This window comes from Saccopteryx leptura, chromosome 3 (genome assembly GCF_036850995.1).
Source record: "Saccopteryx leptura isolate mSacLep1 chromosome 3, mSacLep1_pri_phased_curated, whole genome shotgun sequence".
Lineage (NCBI taxonomy): Eukaryota > Metazoa > Chordata > Mammalia > Chiroptera > Emballonuridae > Saccopteryx > Saccopteryx leptura.
Window position 1 is genome coordinate 34318324 of NC_089505.1, and position 20947 is coordinate 34339270.

The 20947-nt window shown below is 37.8% G+C and overlaps 1 protein-coding gene across 4 annotated transcripts in view; it reads right to left on the bottom strand.

Moving 5' to 3' along the window:
- The window catches only part of LAMA2 (laminin subunit alpha 2), a 627903-nt gene that overhangs the window by 126840 nt on the left and 480116 nt on the right, over positions 1-20947 (bottom strand). For all 4 annotated transcript variants that reach the window (XM_066373271.1, XM_066373270.1, XM_066373269.1 and 1 more), the window contains 3 exons: positions 17500-17642; positions 13597-13695; positions 710-821 (listed from right to left, as the gene is read on the bottom strand). In XM_066373271.1, the coding sequence (XP_066229368.1) occupies positions 710-821; positions 13597-13695; positions 17500-17642 (354 nt within the window). The remainder of the gene's footprint in view (positions 1-709; positions 822-13596; positions 13696-17499; positions 17643-20947) is intronic.

Here is a 20947-nt window from a genome sequence, read left to right on the forward strand (position 1 = left end):
CCCTAAAACCTTTTTTTTTTTTACTTTCTAAACATGAATACATGTCTGTTATTTATTAATAGATACTTAAGAATTAATGGGTTTATTTTTTATTAGCATTACCTGTTTTGTTTTTTTTAAAGAGTTTCTCAATCTCTGGGCTTTTTTCCAAACCTGGCTTCCTATTTGCTTCTCAATCCGATTGGCAGATGCCAAGAACAAACTCCCAGAGGATTGTGGACTAAATGCTGTACAGTTTCTGGTAAGGTAGCACATCCAAATCTCAAGCAACAGATGTTCATTCAAAACCAGTACCAAGCATTTTAAAAGGCATTTTGAGAGATGAAAGTGCCGCTTTAATATATTGAGTAGATTGATAAAATTAGCTTGAAAAAAATAAACATCTATTAACTGGTTTTGAATACAAACAACAGCAAAGCATAAGTTGCCCATTAGTTACTTAATCATAAAAGCCATTCCTTAAAATTTGGAGCATTCCTAAAGGAGTACATTCAATTTACTGCTGTTCTGCACTCATAATTACTAATTTACGGCTGCTGCCACTAATTTAGCACTCTAGGTTGTAAGTTCTCGGCAGATAAATGCCCTCGAATAGCTTGACCAAAATGTTTTTCTAAAATCCAACCCTTAAATTTAGAAATAGCATCTCTTTTCTATTTTTTTTTTTCTGTTGGGAGAAAGAATTATTAAATTGTGAGTTCTGCGATACCTTCTGCATCCTGGACGAGCTCCTTAATGAAATCTCCTAAGGAGTTCGCTCTTGTGTTGGTCCTCTCGGCATCCTGTCCAGTTTGCTCGCCATCTGCTGTCACTTTGGTAGCCTAATGATCCAAATTCGGGAAAAGCATAATTAATAGAGATGATGAAGCTACGGTTAGATAAACTCCCACTGGCTGCATTTTCTTTCAAATATTGCTTTGAGCCAAAGGCAATCGATGAATTATTGATCAGATGTACTGGAAGTGACACCCTGTGCTCAAGTATACAATTAAACTTTATTACTTCTTCCATTAAATGGAAATCAGAGAGCTGCATTTGGTCTTTTTAAAACCCTTGTTACACGCAATGGCACAGAAGAAGCGATAAAACACAATTATTTCTGAAATATATTTAAGGGACTGTCGCCAAAAGTCCTTAATGAATTCTTCGGTCTCCACGTATGGCAGTTTTGTCCATATTTTATTTACTGAAAAAGTGTGGAGTGTAGCAATGACAGAGGCACAGGCAGTCTGTCTCAATAAGCTTGATCTTATAGACTTGGTTGAAATCAATACGTTAATTAAAGAAACAAAGAGGGGGAAATGCTTAGCTACTAAGTAGTAAATGCTTGTTTTATAACACTCTAAAGATGCCAGTAAAACATTAAAAAAGAATGAATGCTAATTTTGCCCATATGTCATCACCAAACCATATGGATGCTAGTCACAGAACCATAGATTACTGTCAACAAAACAAAACAGAACCCCCAAACAACCTCACTTCCCAAAGAGAAGCCACCTATAGTTGCACCTTTAACTACATTGAAAATACCATTTGGACACAATGGAATCAATTTCACATGTTGATAGTTAAGATATACCATATTTTGTTAAATAAAAATGGCATGTATAACATTAAAAGTTTCTTAAAAGATGTTACAAGGTTTAAAGCAACTTAAATAGTTTTACATTCATTTGTGTATGCATATGCTAATAAATATGACTTTGTTTTAAATAAAATGATTGAGATAATCTAAAGATAATGAATCAAAGAATCACAAACTGTCTCATAATAATTTGAATAAGGCCCAACTTGGCAGAGTTATTAATACTCTAAAATCTTGTACCAGAGTGCTTGCATTCTAGATACTCAAAGAATTTAAAATTTTAAATATAAAAGTAGATTTTAAATAGAACATAAAATAGAACTATATGTCTGGCCAGTGCAGAGAGCATGCTTACAGAATTTATTGCACTTTGTGATTTCCCAGGTTCAGTAAGAGGTTTAATTCATGAAAGTTTTCAAAGTTTTGCATAAAAAGGTAGCATATCAAGTCCAAATATTATCATCTTCTCAACCTACAAGTGTTACTATCACAAATAAGAGGATGAAAAAATAAGAACCCATTGGGAGTTCTAAAGTTCCTCTGTACAGTTTGCAGAATAAGTATCAGTGATGTGGAGGGTGGTAATCAATACATTAGAACACTCTGGATTAAAATCTGAAATATTAATAATAAAATTATTTTAACTTTTAGATTCAAGACTCAGATGAGTCAAATGATTGCTTACACACCCGCACTACACATATATACACATGTATAATTTTTTTAATGTTGCTTTTGAATTACTGAAGTCAACAGCTTGAAATATAGGCCATCTAAACTGTTTTAGATGCTTGTCTAGCCTGGATTTGACTGTGTTCCATGATATCACTCCTATTTTCACATATCACAGAACACTAGAATATGGGACCTGATCTACATTATAGTCATCTTGCAATATCTTATCATAAGAATTAACGTATCTCCAGCACTAGTATCTCTTACTACAGAGCAAATGTACATTACAGATTGAACTTAAAATTATTTTGCCATATCAATATCTTACCTATATTACCAAGAGATCATAATTTAAGTAAATATTTACACCTTCAAGCTTAACAATTCTTTTTGAAAATAAATGTATGCAATCACCATCTCTTTTAAATTCTAGATAATCAAGATCATATTCATTACCTTGACCTCCACTTAACCTAATTAATTTTATGCAGTAAGGTGTAAGCATCATCATTAACAAACTCCTTACCGATCATATGAGCACAATACCATGAAGGTGTCAAGAATTCTAGATGACCCATGCTAAAAACCAAGATAAAAGGATTATGGCTAAGACCCTAAGCAGCCTTATACAAAGAACAACTAAGGTACCACAACTATGAGTTGATACTTCTCATTTCTCTCCCTTCCTGTCTGTGTATCTGTCTCTCAATTGCTAAAAAATAAAAAAAAATAAAAAAATAAAGAAAAGAAAAAAAAAGAAACATGTCAAATGCTTCCTTTCTTAAGGCCTTCTGCTATCCTGTCATCTTTTCCTTTTACTGAGCTTTTTCTTTATACTTCCAGTGACTGGGTCTTTGTCATCCATCAGCTTTCAGTTTAAGTGTCTCTTCCTAGAATCTATGTAAACACATTAAATTAAAATATATATATATCAGAACTGAAAAAAAAAAAGTGTCTCTTCTCAGTGTGGCCATTTCCTGGGCACCTACCTAGGTTTCTGCACTTTCTGCAGCAAAACATTTCTTCACAGCACCATGCAATGTATATAGAATTACTTATTTATATGTTGGTTTACTTATTTATTGGCTCCCTCCTTGACTATATTGTAAGCTCTATGAGAGCACAAACTTGGTCTGTTTTGTTTATCACTTTATATGCCCCTCCAAGTATGATGCCTACCTTATAGCAAATATTGAGTGAATGCTATTAAGTATATAGACTAAACAACAATTTCTTAACAAATCTTGCCAATGTTATTACTGTTCTTTACGGCTTCCTTTTCTAGGAACATTCCTAAAAAAAGCTTTTGTTCATACTACTGTTGTGTAACTCCTCTCCAATTATCCAAAATAAATCCAGCCTTTGAGACTCAGTTCCAACCCCACCTGCTTTGTGAATCCATCCCTGACTATTTGCACATGCTGTCTTTCTTAGATATTCAAAAACAACAATCATTACCAACAGTCATGACGATTTTGAGTAATTACATTTTTTAGGTGTTTTGCCATATTTATCTAATCTTCATCCTTGGGGGCTGGGGCTATGTCTGACCTCTCTTTATTCCTCAGAGTGCCAGGCATAGTTTCTGGCAAACTGCAGGGGGTCAAAGATGTTGGGTGTTTGGCTGATATAATAATAATCAAACCAACTATCCCTCTGATGTTCTAAAGCCTGTTGGAGGAAAATAAAACCCCTCTCCATATGCCTTCTCAACACCATTCAAACTGGCCATATGCCTGGTGCTTTGCTTGCCAGCGAATGTGGATGGCTGGGCAGTTTTCTGGGCATCTTTCAGAGCCTCTTGGGAAGCTGCTGCTCAAGAGCTGTGGCTCAGTGCTTAGGAGGAGAGCCAGGCCTGAGAGCCTTCAGTTTCCAACACACTGCATTCTAGTTACTGGCTTCATGGTAATTCAAAACTAGCCTGTGATAGCACACCAAGTACTCTGCTGCTGCAGGTAGGGGTAGGGGCTGGAGGTGGGCAGAACTAATCAGGACCAGCACGGTGCCTATCAAGGTGGAAGAGGACCTTCCCTCCGCACAGACAAGAAGAGCTGTCTCTCTTGGATGTACTCTAGGAGAGGAGGGGATGTGAGATTCCTGGTACCAAGAGGCATTGCACAGTCAGGCTTAGCTTTGCCCCAAATTGATATGTATGTTCAGGAGGCCTTATAATACTCCCTAGTGTCTCCTTTACTCTGTCTGCCTTTAGAGACACGCAGAAGGCATGATTCCTAGTTTTATGCTCGTGAAAATGAAGTTATAGAGAGGTTAAATGACTTATCTAAATTATACATATAGGGAATTGAGGACCAAACACAAATTTCCTGTCTCACAGCTTTATATTCTGTCTGTGTCAAACATCCAAGATGACAAAGAAAACACAGGAAAGATTCTGTGTATAGGGGAAGAAGGGCATCACTCTTACTTATGTACAACTTTATGTGCATAAGCTTTAGGTTTAAGTAAATTAATGTATTTAAAAATTCATATCAGAATAGCATATAGATATATTTTTAAATATGTTTCATGACATGGTAATTAAGTTGAAGAGTCACCCTTATCAAAACTACCCATGAGAGGCTTCATAAAGAAAGCTATTGACAAATATACTTTCACCTCTGGGAAGTGGTGATAGTAGTATTATGTAAAAAGTGAAATTTACATAAATCAGTTTCACCCAGGAGAGGCTATTGATAATGTTACAGAAGAATGTTTAATAGTACATGATAGAAGCTGTCTGTCTGGTACAGTTTGGCTTTTCTTGTGTTTTATTAAACTACCATTCCATCCCTTAATCATTTTCCTTCTTATTCACTATTATCTTGTCCTTTGAGTATTTGACAAGTCTTCTCATTTATCCTAATATGTTGTATAATCTTCCTTTCATTCTCTAGCTTTGATTATCTTATTTTTGCTTCCTCTTACCTCTGTCCTGTAATCTTTCTAGTGTTCTGTTGTAAATGCTGCCTTATGCATTACCTAATCTGTATCTGTCTTATCTCTGATTACCTTTCTTTCTTTACATTCAAGTTCTTTTTTCTTTTTCCTTTTTTCCTTTCTCTAGAGTATTTATATCTAGGCAGCATGCATCACCATTAGGCACACATTAATTTACTTCTGAACAATGTAGCTGCTACTGTCTTGCTTTAGCTTGAGCAGTTCTCACTGTGCCTCCTGAAATCTGCACATAATTTTCTTGGTTGGATATTACTAGTGTCTCTCATTTTCTTCCTTCTTTATGTTAAAACTAGAATCTAATGGAGCAAATCTAACTACTGAATAGACAACATTGCTTAGATGCCATCCACAGTTGCATCTGCAGACTTAGAGACAGTTTTCCGCTAACATTAAATTTCAGATCTATTCACTTATATGATATTCTCAAGGGTCTTTTCAGACAGTGCCAGTTGTGTAAATCCTCAGGCATGCTGTTCATACAGACACAAGGAAAGAGGCAGGGAGCAACCAACTGACCCTGTAGAATGATAATAAGTCAGTTCCATGTGGAATTATTCCCTAAATATTGCAGATGTCAATTTTGAAAGTGTCAAACCAAACAAGTATGATTTGTCATATACTGTCTTCTAAAATATAAGAGAATAAATGGAAAAAAAAGGTTCTTAGCAACTTAGACCTTTTAAAACTATAAACAAGGCATTATAAACATATAACATTGTTGGCATTTAAATCATTTAAAAATGGCACCTGTCCACTTGGCTCAGGGGTAGAGTATCAACCTGGTGTGTGGAAGTCCCGGGTTTGTTTCTTGGTCCGGGCACACAGGAGAAGTGATCATCTGCTTCTCCTCCTTTCCCCCTTCCACTATTATCTTTCTTCCCTTCCCACAGCCATGGCTTGATTGATTCAAGTGGGTTGGCCTTGGGCACTGAGGATGACTTCATGGAGCCTCCACCTCAGATGCTAAAAATAGCTCAGTTGCTAGCATCAGCCCTAGGTGGGTAGAGCATCAGCCCCATATGGGGCCACCGGGTGGATCCCTGTTGGGGCCCATGCAGGAGCCTACCTCCCCTCCTCTCACTTAACTTGAAAAAAAAATCATTTAAGTTTAATTTCATCATTTGGAAAATGGTTAATCTTCATTTAAATTTGATTTTTAAATTTTACATAGGCAGTAAAAGACAATGTAAATAAAGCTGAACTTTGATAGTTTATATAGTTTAGTCTAATACATAAATAACATTCTCCTCTTACAGAATATAAACATTTAAGAGATGTTTATTTAAAAAGTAAAACTATCCATTCAATAGAATTATAAATATATTTCCAATTTTTGTACAATTTAGAGAAATTCAAAATCAGTACTTATTTTGGGTTTCTCTGCCTTTAATCTGGTTGTTCAAATGCTATTATTTAAATTATTCATAATTAATTACTTAAACAAATATTGAATGAATACCTACTGTATGCATGGTGTTGGTAATATTGTGGCAAGAAAATAAACACAATTTATATTCATTTGGACCTTATAGTCTGATGGGCCAGAAAGCTATTTGTCTATGATCATGAACATAAATTTAAAATTACAAACTGGAGAAAAAACACAGTGGTACAGATGATAATTTGGAATAGCAAAAGTGCATTCTGGTGCCTCTGTAGAATCCTGACTGGGAGGGACACATGGTAAAAGGAGAGAGACTAGCTAGGAAGCTAAAATGGTAATGCCACAGTAAAGATTATGGGGAGTGGATAAGAGTGGGGTAGTAGAGTGAGATTGAGAGATAGAAGTAGAACAAAAAGCATTTAGTAATGTATTGGACAAGTGGGAGGACAATGAGGAAGAATGAGGCATTGAAGACAATTTCTAGGATTCTGGATTATACATTCAATGCATCAGGGTTCAGGTGACTAGACAATGAGTTGGGAAACAGATGAGTTTGAGGAGTTAAGCAAGAATCAGATTATAATGAGAAAGCATCATCTGTCATGCTGAACAAATGGAGAGCCACTGTAGAATGTGAAAAAGGATGACATGATCAGACCTATAATTTAGAAAGTTTGTTCTGCCATATGACCATTCGTTGGTTGGAGTTGATAAAGCTTAGAAAGAGAGGTCATAGAAGGGAACTGAATTGAGTTTGGGGTGAAAAAGAGAGTAGAGTGAGGGGAAACCGAATGATTTCTCTTTTGGGAGATATATTACAGGATAAATCATGGAGGTGTTCTAGAAAAAGATCTCAATTTTTAGAAGAAGATTATGAGTTTAATTTGAGGTGCCTGGTCAGTAGTTAGGGACATGGGACAGAAGCAGAATAATGAAGTCTATCGTGAAAACACAGATTTTTCAATCATCAGCATATACATGGCAATGCAAGCCTAAAGAAAGAGTTTACAGAGTGAAAGAAGGTGTGAACTGTGGAATGAACTTCAAGGAAACCAATTGGAAGGGATGGGCAGAGAGAGGTAAGAATGAATGGTCAGAGAAGCAAGAGGAAAAAACAGAGAGAAGAGTATGTGAAGAAGGAAGGAAGTATTAAAACTGGCCATTGCTACAGGGAATTTAAGTAAAATAAATTTTCCTTTGGATTTAGTGACCAATTTATCAGTTGGTTATCTTGTGGAAATAGTTTTAGTAGCATCCTGGGAGTGGAAGTTTATACTGCAGTGGAGTGAGAAGTGAATGCAGACCTGTCTCTAAATCAGGGGTCCCCATACTTTTTACACAGGGGGCCAGTTCACTGTCTCTCAGACCATTGGAGGGCCGGACTATAAAAAAAACTATGAACAAATCCCTATGCACACTGCACATATCTTATTTTAAAGTAAAAAAACAAAACGGGAACAAATACAATATTTAAAATAAAGAACAAGTAAATTTAAATCAACAAACTGACCAGTATTTCAATGGGAACTATGCTCCTCTCACTGACCACCAATGAAAGAGGTGCCCCTTCTGGAAGTGCGGCGGGGGCCGGATAAATGGCCTCAGGGGGCCACATGCGGCCCGCGGGCCGGACCGTAGTTTGGGGACCCCTGCTCTAAATCTTTCCAAAATTTGGCTATAAACAAAGAAGGGGCTGAGGGCAGTAGTAGCTATGGAGGTATATGGAATTATCATCAAAAAGCATCTCGATACTTCACACATGTTGTAAAACAGCTTGAATACATTAAATATTCCCATATATCAGGAATTTATAGGAGGATATAAAATGACAATAAATCAAAATACATTGAGATATCTGATTATGTAATATTTAGCTTATGTAATATTTACACATTCACTACATTATATAAAACACATGTTAAAATGTTTCTTTTGGGGAGGAATATTATTTCCTTTACCAAGGGCTATTAAAGGACTAGACTGCTCCATGGAGAGAAAAAAAAAAAAAAAAGAGCAGAAAATACATAAGCACTTGAAGGAGAGAGGACAGCTCCCACGCCAGATGCAGGATGAGAGTCACCAAACGCATTAACAAATACAAAGAATGGATGAGTCCTACAGCAACTGGTGAGCCAAGAAAGCAGAAGAAAAGGGGCATCAAAGTGGTTAGCCAGCATCTTCCAGAGGGGAGAGAGCCGGTGCCATCAGATGACAATAGGCTCACAGCAGTTCCAGCCCCACCCAACAACAGAATCATCTGGAGAGCTATTGAAAGCGCCAGTGCTCATGCTGCACCTCAGACCAATTATGTCACAGCTTCTGGGGTGAGAGCCAGCACCAGGTAATTCCAGTGCGCAGTCCTAGTTTAAGACATTGTTTCCTACTGCAGCTATGGATTATAGACAGTCATGGCCACCACACTTCTATTCTGGCCGGATTGCTGGATCACTCACGTTGTGAGATGAAAGTCCTGGTGATCCTAGCCTGATTTAAGTCATCTAGTCCTCTAATTATGAGTCCATGTGTATTGATTCACCTTTTGATGACCATGTAGCTGACCACAGGGAAAGAAAGAATTGAGTATTTAAGGTCTCCTTGGCAGTTCTGTTTATAATTATACATGTGGTAGGGACAAGATTAATTAATAAGTGAAAATCACCATTTCCTCCTCATTTACTTCATCAAGGAGATCCTTGTTTTCAGCAGTCTTATTTCTAGGCTTGTGTTATAAAATCTGAAGAATGGGAAAATAAAAATGGTACTAGAGCATGAAAAAGGGAAGGAGGAACTTCACAGCGCAGAAATCTGGTGAACAGTGCCTCTGCTGGAGATCAGGATCAGCACAGACAGTGATGACATACTGATCGCCTGGATTCTTAATGCGATGTGATAAAAACGATACCTTCTCTCTGTAGCCTTTCCCACAGAAAAACCCATACCTCCACTCCCATCATGAGGAAACCATGAGATAAACCTCAACTGAGGGACAGCCTATGAAATATATAAACTTATCAAAACTGTCAAAATCATCAAAACCAAGGAAAGTCTGAGAAGCTATCCAGTCTAGGGGACACAGACTAGAAGACATGATGACTAAATGCAATGTAGTATCCTGGATGGGGTCCTGGGACAATAAAAGGACATGAAGTAAAACTGAAGAAATCTGAATAAAGTAGTCTTTCATTAATAATAATGAATCTGCATTAGTTCACTAGTTGTAACAGATACACCATACTAAGACATTAATGTAGGGGAAATAATGTGAAATATAGGGGAAATCTCTGTACTATCTTTGCAAGTCTTTTGTAAATCTAAAACTATTCTAAAATAAAAAGTTTATTTAAAAATAGTATTAGAAGGAACAAAATAGAGGCAGAGGCGGGATCAAAGGGACCAGAGGGACAGGGGACAGAGGGAAAGGGGATGAGAGGGTGGGATCAGAGAAGGGAAAGAGATTGGTGAAATTATATATACATAACACAGCGTTATAGAGAGCAGGAAAGCAATTCCTGGAGGGAAGGGGGGAGGGCGTTGGGAGGAGGTGGGCAAAAGGGATGTTGAAGGGAACACAGGAGTGGGGGGAATGTATTTGGTGGGACACTTGAATCTATGTAAACACAGTAAATTTAAATTAATTAAAAAAAAGTATTGGAATTAACTCAGATTTTATTGTAGACCTAAATGGAAAATGCAAAACTATATAAGTAAAAAATATAAAACTCCTAAATAACATAGGAGAAAATCTAGATGACTTTGGAAATGGTACAATACCAAAGATATTAGCCATGTAAGAAATAATGATAAGTTGAATTTCATTAAAATTAAAAACATCTGTGCTATGAAAGACTCCATCAAGAGAATGAGAAATCTAGCCACAGACTGGGGGAAAATATTTGCAAATAACATATCTGATCTAGGACTTATCAAAAATATACAAAGAACTATTAAAACTTTATAAGAAAACAAACAATCGAAGTAAAAAATGAGACAAAAAAAAAAAAAACTTGTCTTGGTGTATTTGGGCTGCTATAACAAAATACCATAAACTAGATGACTTATAAATAACAGAAAATTATTTTTCACAGTTCTGGAAACTGGGACGTGCAAGATCAATTCCCCAGCAGATTCAGTGTCTGATGAGATCCTGCGTCCTGGCTCATAAACCGCATCTGTTTAATGTGTCCTCACAAGGCAAAGAGGGGTCAAAAAATTTTTCTGCAATTCCTTTTGTAAGGGCACTAGTTCTATTCATGAGGGTTCCACCCTCATAACTTAATCACCTCCCAAAGGCCTGCTAATACCACTTTGGGGTATAGGGTTTCTAAATAAGTGTTTTCAAGGGGACACGAACATTTGTCCATAGCAAGACCTGAAGAGACAGCGCATCAAAGAAGATATATAGATGGCAAGTTAAGCATATAAAAAGATACTCAACATTACATCTCTTTAGGGAACTGTAAATTAAAACAATGATGAGATACTACTGTGCACCTATTAGAATGGCCAAAATTCAAAAAACATTGACACCACCAAATGCTGCTGAGCATACAGAACAATAGGACCACTTATTTATTGGGACTGCAAAATGGTACAACCACTTTGGAAGACAGTTTAGTGATTTCTTACAAAACTAAATATACTCCTAACATATGACTGAGCAATTGTACTTCTTGGTATTTCCACAGATAAATTAAAAACTTTTGCACTTGGATGTTTATAGTGGCTTTATTCATATGCTAAAACTTGGATGCAACACAGATGTCTTTCAATAGGTATATTGATAAATAAATTGTGGTACATTCAGACAATGGAAAATATTATTCAGTGCTAAAAGAAAAAGAGCAAGTCATAAAAAGACATGAAGGAACATTAAGTGTATTATTACTAAGAAAAAGAAGCCAATCTGAAAAGTCTACAAGCTGTGTAATTCCCACTATATTCTGGAAGAGGCAACGCTATAGAGACAGTAAAAAGATCAGTGGTTGCCAGGGTTTAGGGTGGAGGTAGAGAAGAGAGGATTTTTAGGTCAATGAAATTAGTTTACGATACTATAATAATGGAGATATGTAATTAAACGTTTGTCAAAACCTATAGTGTACAACACCAAGAGTGAGTTCGAAAGTGGAGACTATGGACTCTGAATTGATAATCATTTGTCAGTGTAGGATCATCCTTTGCAACAATGGTGACACTCTGGTGAGAAAGGCTGATAAGGAGCAGGCTATGCTTGTGCAAAGGCCGGGGTTTATGGGAACTTTGGTTTTTTACAATCACTTTTGCTTTGAATCTTAAATTTCTCTAAAATATAATGTCTATTTTTAAAAATTAAGTGTGGGACAGTCAGCTTGAGAGATACAAGGATGAAGGCTAAGAAACATTGAAGACCTGATTCTTCTAGTGAAGTATTTCTTGTGTCTCTACACTCAGATGATTAGACTATAATCAGCTCAATGAGGGCAGTGACTGTGTCAGTTTTGCTAATATCTCTATCCTCAGAATCCATCATTCTGTCTTAGTGCCTAGAGAATGAAATATCCCCAATAAGTATTAATTCAATGACTGAATAGAATGCCACCTATTCCATGGAATTGTCTCCAATTACCTTTATCAAGATTAAATTATTCCATATGTTATGTATTTCACAGGTCCATTATTTTATTTCAAGTTCTGTATTTACTTGCCATTGTCCCACATACTGAAATGCTTTTATACACAACACATACAACACGGCAAACTCCCTGAAGAAAGAGACGGAGCCTTATTTGTACCTTTCATCTACCAACACCTAGCTCAGGCTTTGTACGGGATGAACATCCATATGTGCTTGTTGAATTGAGCTTACTCTGTTATGATCTCTTTAGAATTTCTTATTTAGTTGTATTCACATAACAAATACAAAATTATTAAATATTTAATTAATATGAGATAAATGTACTCATTACTCTAATTAAGGTCTAACTACATTTGGTAAGAAATTCTACCTTGTACTTGTTCATTCCACAAAATGCTGGTATGAGATTATAAAAAAAAAATGTTTAGTATGCTAGCAGTAACATCAGGACCATTGTTCATGTTTTGTGCTTAGAAACCCACTTGATTTCCCTGTGGCAATTTTCCTAAACCAGCATCGGGTCAGGAGGAAACAGTACTGGGCCAGTGGGAAGCTGGGGACCGGGCCGACTTAGGTTCCTAGGTTTAGCAAACTGTATGGCCATTAAGAATTCACTTAACTGCATGGCCTGAGGTGTCTCTTCTTAAAAAGAAAATGGACTAAATAGTCTATAAGAACTTTCTTGCTCCAATACTCTGTCATTTAATGCTCTTCAAACTGGATCCCTAATTTACAGGCCAGTGTTCCTGTTCATGCATTTTTCTGGCCACAAGATGGCGGACTTTATGTTGTTTTATTCATTCTCTACCAGGAAAAAGAACATTAACCCTCTTGCAGTTTTGAAAATCTAAAACTCCCAATGCCTTGAAAAGTCTGATAAATGCAACATGAACTTTACATTTTGCTTCTTAAGAGTACCTTAAGTGCTTTGAATTTTCACAATAAAGAAGATTTCTTCTTTTGTATGGGAATACTGATATAGACTGCATTTCTGTACAAATGCAAAAATTCCATGATGAGATCAAAAAGATTACATGTATTTTCATTTGTTTTTCTTTTCTCCTTACATAGGCAAAGGCAAAGACGGTGCTTTTGGAATTCAGAATTGATACAAACTTTACATCGAGGCTATAGATAGAGTTTTTCAAAACAATCTGTCTTTTTGGGTATTTTTAGCCATTGTTCACAACTATTCGAACTTTCCCTGTGCTACTGGGTTCTCAGATTTTAAAGCAGAAGTAGCAAATCAAAAATACACCTATTTTTTTGCACCCAAAATAAGGATTCAGAAGTACAAGACTGGCATTTCAGAAACTTGAGGTAATTTCCCTTAATTTACATGATCTATCTGCTTTAAAAAGATTTAGGATTTTGCCAACTTACCCTGGTCAGAAGCTCATTCATTTCTGTGACGAGCGTGTTCAGATTGCCCTCTGCCAACTGAATGAGCCTCTCTGGGGCCCTCTGGGGCGAGAGCAAGTGCTGAAAAAGATGCCGTTCATTCGTACATTTTAGTAAATGCTTTAGCAGTGGTCATGAGCTTGAACATTTAACAGAACACATTTTTCCTGTATATACAAAAAAACTTAGCTTTCTCACCTTCACAGAAAATAGAAAAAAACCATTTCAGCAGGGCACATATATGTCAAGAGGTGTGTGGAATATTCTGGCTAATAATACAGATTGCAGTAATTTAGTGAGAAGGTACTATGTTTCAGGCTTTTAAAAATTTTGTTATGTTTTGTTTGACTTAACTCTTATGATAGTTCTATGAGGTGAATATTATCCTATTTTGTGTAAGAGGAAACTGTGGCTTGAAGAGAGTTAAAAACGTATACAAGATCACACAACCCGTGAAGGGGAGAGTCAAGATGAAGGCTGACTCTTTAAGGCTTACATTTCAATCAACAGAGAGTCCATTTACCGGTTAAAAAGAGGACCAGAGTTCTTGACAGAGGGCACTGGCCAGGCACTAACTGACTGTCCTGAGCTCAGGGTTGGCGGGAGCCAGCTTGGCACTCACAGGGACACCATTTTCTTCTCCTCTGAACATAATCAATCTCACAGAACACTAACATTAGACAGGGGCACTCTGTGACAGTGATGAATGGAACAAAATAAGACCACTCCATAATGTTGTCTAAGCACAGACAAACCATGGTCATGGTGCAGACCACAAAAGTACCCAAACTGTCTGGCTGACACGAGCGACCACCAACTACTTTCTAATCTGTAGCTTTAGCTTCCCTCCATTCTTCCCTCCTTCTAGAAAAGATTCATTGGCATACTCAATTATGGGATTACGCCCACCCCCTAATAACACCCAATCCAGCACAAGCTCCTACTTCCTTGAGCCTGTTTCAAATTGTCTGGAACAAACCCTCATACTAATAAGTTATTCCTAATGCCTTCTCATTGAGACACTCAAAATTCTCTGTGATGTGCGTGTCCCTTGTTGCCATGAGTTAGTAAACCCAATTCTGGATTATCATATATTTGTTCCTGGTAGTCTCTGGTTAGAACTAAACAAAGAGGGTAAATAACTTGCTTAAGGCTTGAAAATATCAAAATGGGGGCCCTGGCCAGTAGGCTCAGTGGTAGAGCATCAGTCTGGCATGTGGATGTCCCGGGTTTGATTCCTGGTCAGGGCACACAGGAGAAGTGTCCATCTGCTTCTCTACCCCTCCCCCTCTCCTTTCTCTCTACTTTCTCTCTGTCTCTCTCTTCCCCTCCCACAGCCAAGGCTCTATGGGAGCAAAGTTGGCCCGGGCGCTGAGGATGGCTCCATGGCATCTGCCTCAGGTGCTAGAATGGCTCTGGTTGCAACAGAGCTACATCCTAGATGGGCAGAGCATCACCCCCGTGTGGGTGTGCCAGGTGGATCCCAGTCGGGCGCATGTGGGAGTCTGTTTCTCTGCCTTCCCACCTCTCACTTCAGAAAAATACAAAAAAAAAAAAATCAAAATGGGATCCCAAGTATCTAGATAGTAAATGAATTATAGAAGAAGAATGCAAACACAGAACCAAGAAAGATTGGACTTGAAGGAAAATCAAGGTCATTCTGATTAACACCCAGCATTAAGAAAGTAGGTGACTAAATCCTCTGGCTTAGCTCCTGGCCACAGATTACGAGCTCTTTCATAGTGCCGATTTGTACTTCATCCATTGCTTAAGTGTTATTTTAAAAAAATATATGGATTTGCTTCTCTAGTTTAATTTTCTTTCTTTGTATTCACTCCATGTGTAAGGAAAATGGGTGGTCAGCATCTTCTCTGCTAAAACTATTCTCATTCCTGAATACTGGGAGTTCAAGGTTGTTCTTCCTGTCACCCTGCCCTACTCAAGTCTCCAGCATTATCTTTTACAAACAGGCCTGACTCCTAATGTCTGTCAGGCGGGTCTTGCTAATTCACACCTGCCTCTGCTTATGTGGTTCTTTTAGATTTGGTGGAGAGAGTATGTATGGGCTTGGGATGGGTCAGGGAGACCTTGCCTATGGCAAATTCAGCCCTCCCAGCCAAGTTATTTTCTCTTTCTAAGATTTGCAAAGGTGGTTTCATTCTCACAGGTTCTAAAGTAATACATACTGCTTCTATTCAAATCCCATCTCCACAGTTATTGGTCATGTGACCTTGAGTCTCACATGTAACTTCTCTGTGCCTCAGTTTCCCTACCTGAAAAAAAGTAGAGGTAATAATACTTCTTTCCTACTTTTTGAAGTTTATTTAAGATTTATAAAGAAGACCGGTCAATTGCCTAGCACAGAGATATTTGTCAATAAATGTTATTCTTGCTATCATTGCTGGTTCTTCTTTAGGAATAAGAATATTTACCTTACAGGTCATGATCCAAATTAAAGAATATATTCCTTAGAAGAGTGTCTGCCAGTGACTAGTAAATAAACCTTAGATTTCTTCCTCCAGTCCTCACCGATATTTCTCTGCCAATTAAAATGATGTCTTGCCTGGTCAAGGCATATACGACAAGCAAGCAATAAACAGCTCAAGTGAAGCAACTAGTAGTTGATACTTCTCGCTCCTCACCTCCTCTCTCTATAAAATCAATAAGTTCAATTTAAAAAAATTATGTCTATGCTTTACTTTCCAACACAAATTGCACTCTCATTCATAATGCATTACCTGGTTACTCTGAATTTTAGCTATTTCTCCAATATTTGTGTGCTAGTGTATGTCTAAGTTTTACAGAGCACATCATAATTATGTACTTTTGCTAACTGTTTCATTATATTGTTTATTATTATTTTTAAACCACAGAATCTAAGCTTCCTATGGGTGGTGACTACATTATAGAAGTCATGAAACTGCCAGGGAACCAAGTGCAGTACTGGGGCATGCCAGAATTTCTCAATAAATAGCTAATAATTGACTTGATAAATAACTGACACTATATAGATAGTCACCTTTCATTTTTTTTCATCAGCTGAACCCCAGTTTCTGTAACATTTCCTCCTATCCCATTAAATACTGAAAGCTTTAAGAATAGTTTCTCAAATCAGTTCTTGCTGAAGTACTGTACTTTCAAAGGTCTAATTTTCTCTAGCACAAAATTTTAATCTCGCGTTCTCATTTTGACAAGAAGTTGAAATGTTAATGTAAGGATTCCAGGAACCCAGGCTGGGTACTTGGGAGATGAAAACCACCGGACCTCAGCACCTACATTTTCAAGCACGTTTGCTCATCTGGCAGAGTGAACACTTATGTGTTCACTTAAGTTCATTCGAACTTATCAAGCGATGCCAAATGTCATTTCAGGACCCCTTTTACGGGGCTCTCTAGTCAAGCTGAGGAAAGGTAGGAGTGGTGGTCACGACATGGCACATTTGGATGAATTACCCTGTGTGGAAGCAGTCTGTGTCATAGTCTTGTTGCAAATAGCAACTTGCTTTTAGCAAAATCATCTGTTATTTTATATTAATGTTTTTAATTTGAATTTTATGGGTGTTTTAGGCTTTTGTAAGAATTAATGTGTTTTGATTTTATGGAAGTATAAGTATAAGGAGTTCATACCTGATTTTATGTTTGCACATATTTAAGTAATATAATAAAAATAATTTAAACCAAACACCGGGGGTTCATGGGTCTCTTTTCCTTAATGGTAATCTGTGTATTATAGTTCTCAAGTGTGAAAAACACTGGGTAAGGCAGCCTCTGAATTTCCCTGACAGCTGCTTGCCTTGATTTGAGGTAATGGGAAGAACATTTGCCAACTTTTAAAGGCGCTTCTGTCATCTTCTCCCTGGCTCTTGCTGTTACTACTGCAGCCTACCTTTAGTTCCTGCGTCGTATTTTCAAGACCGTACAGCATCCTGTACGGCGCTGGCAGTGGGCCGGTGAGGTTGATGCTCATGGCCATCTGCTCCAGGCGAGCCAGGTCACCGAGAAGGAGGCCCGTGCAGTCATCTCCACAAACTGTGAGAGGGGAGTGACAGAGAGTATTTACTTCCGCTGGGTATCCCAGGCAGGTGTTCAAAGATTTCAGCTCTGAAATGCTCTACGGCCCAAGTATAACTCTGGGAAAATGACGCTTTTGAATGAACAACTCTTAGAAAAAGATAAACAACAGAAGAACATACATGCCTGTTGTCCGGAACCTGAAATATGGACAATGACATACACTGAAGGACCAGAGAGGAGGGGCACATGGATTATGAGGAGAACAAGTGTCCTGCAGAAGTATTAAAGGCGAGGTGAGATCTGAAATGTCATCTTGTAATGCCCCAGAAATGACCACAAGAGCGATAGAGAGGAAATCTGTAACTAGGAAATAAGAACATGCCCCCAAGTCTACCAATACATGCAAACGTATGAGATGCTACGTTAGATCTCACTGTGGAGTATCTATAATAGTCGTGTCTCTCCAGACTGTGCATTACACAGCCAAAAACTGTATCGATTTTAGTTTAACATACATTGAGAAGATTTAAAAAAAATTCTTTTTATAATTTGTTTCTTCCCCCTCATAATGGTCTTTATTGACATATTTCCTTATTTGCCGACCCTTCCTCTTCCGCCTTTCCGCACCTTATCACCCATGATCAGATGCAGTCCCACAAATTCTTGCTTCAATGATTAACCTAATCCAGTCGTGTAGAGAAATAATCGCTAAGGTCCAGAAGGAGAAAAAAAAAAATTCTTTAAGCACCAAGAGTGCTAAGGTTCTACTCAGAATGTTTTCAATGATTAGAAAGAGAGACTATTCAAATTTGGTGCTTGCGGAGTGGGCCTGCTGGTCGAGTTGGTGGACAGAACAAATGATTTTTCTTCATTACCAAATTAATCTCATAAACAGTACAATTTCTAAAATTAAAATATATTGATTCTTTTGGAGGATTTAAAAAACATACATACTCAGTTTCAACTTAGTTCAAAAATTTTTTTTTACTTTTTGCCTGCCATATTCAAAATGTACATTCATCTAAAGTTATAATTTCTAGCTTATAGTCTACAGAGAGGTTTCAAAACTATACACATAGTAGAAGAGGGGAAAATACATAATAGGAAATATGGAGATTTGGAGCAGCTTTGGATCACACCCAAAGCTGGAAAGAATTCAATTAGTTCCCTGAATGGCACTCCTTTGAGCTGCCTAATGGAGAGAAAACCATTAACTGAAGTTGTAAACAAAGACAAGCAGTTCAGAGGGTGATTTTTTTGATAGGACAGCGGTTAGACGTGAGTTACAATATCCCTTCTCAGGGATTAAACTCCTCAGAAGGGCTTTTAATAAATCGCATCCTGGTAGGTGACACCTGCATCCATAGAGCATCACCTGCAAGGGGCTTTGCAAGCTCCTGACGCCTTGCAAGCTGAGCAAACAAAGGGGCTTCAGAGGCAGGAGCTGAAGTCTGGAACTAGAGCTGCTTCTCCTTCTCCTAACCAGAATGAAAGGGGGTTTGCTCTGCATGGAAACTGAGTGAAAGGCAGAGAGCACTGGGGCTTCACACTCTCGGGTCAGGGCGAGTGCTTGAGAAGCTTCAACAGACTCATCTACACAAAACAATTATCGAAAACACAGCCTGGAACACAATTAGGTACCAAATTGACTTTGTCTAAACAGCAAGACACAGTCTGGTTCTCAGCATCATCGGAAGGGCGTTCTTCAATCACAGAAGGCTAGACCGTATCTCTGTGTTTCTAATTCAAAAGAAACCAGGTGACTGATACTCTGAATGAAAATGTGCTTTTCTGATAAGCTCCCAGGGGAATACCGACAGTCCTGGTCTCTGCACCACATTTGAAGTGGCATCTGGATGGGCAACATTGGCATTATCAGTGAGCTTACTACAAATGAGTAATCTTGGACCCAGCTCAGGTCTGGTGAATGAGAATCTGCATTTGAAAAAGATTCCCATGTGATCTGTGTATGCTGACGTTTGAGAAACACTGCTGTAGGTCAGTGGTTCTCAATTTGGGCTGCACATTAGAATAACATGGGGATTTATAAAATAGCTATCAGGTGTTTACCCTCCCTACCACCAGACAATCCAATCTGATGGGTCTGTGGATAAGCCCAGGCATTTGTATTTTTAAAAGATTCCAGATGATCCTATCATGCTGCCGGAATTTAGAACCACTGAACCAGATGGTAAACTTTAGGGATGCTCAGTCATAAAGGGAGCAAGGATTTGGAAGACATCATATTGCCTGCTGTCTCCTCTGCCTGAAATATGTGTCCCTCCCTCTTCCCCTATGTGGCTCCTGGAAGGTTAGGTCAAATGCTCAGGAGTTACTTGCTCACTGGGGAAGGCCGATGACTCTGCAGCTACTTTCCCCACCAATCACCACCACATTCCCTTTGTCTCGTTACCGTAAACCAGTGATTCTCAAACTTTTTGAAGTCGGGACGCATTTAAAATCCTACAAATAATTGTAGGTGCACTATATATAAGTTTCTGAGAAATATGTTATAATAATTAAGTCAAATATTAAAGGAAAAAATATAAAGTCCAAGCATGCTTTTCTGGTAATTAAACAAAATAAATACAACAAAATTAAATTTATTCTGACATTAAAAACATTTTTATGTTACATTTTTTGAGTTATGCTTTTAGAATTCATAAAAAAGAGGTTAAAAAAATAAAAAACGACAAAAAAGTTATCTTTTCATATATATAGATACATTCTTAGTAAGCTTTAGTAAATTTGGCAGGTCCTGGTGCAAATGTGTTAAGTTTTTTCATTCTTGTGTTTATGAGAATCATGAGCCTGATGTGTCCTAGTGATTTCTTCAATGTTTGGGCACACATTTGAAAGGCAAACTCTCATTTCCTCATTGATGCATTAAAAAATTTCTCTCTTTTTACTCTTAATTGTGTTGAGTGCAGAAAACCCCCACCATACATATCATCTTAACTTTACACCAAACAAAAGATAGAAAAAACTTGCCTCCAGTCTTTCTGGGGAACATGGGGGGTAGTGTAAACAATCCAGCACCACAGCTTAACAACCTTTTGCAACCTAATCAGGCAAGTGAGGTGGGGGGTTGGACAGACTGTCAGTTTATAGCCAATTCCCCACACCTCTGTCCCCCCCAAATTTAAACTTCAAAAACCCTGTTGGTTTTTTGGTCCCCAACAGGCACATATTTCTCTGTAATACCATAGGGCGTACCTGGAAATCTTCTAGAGTACAGCAGTGCGCCCTGGCACACACTTTGAGAACCACTGCCTTACACTAATGTGTGTGGAGGCTATCTTACTACTTTATTTATATAT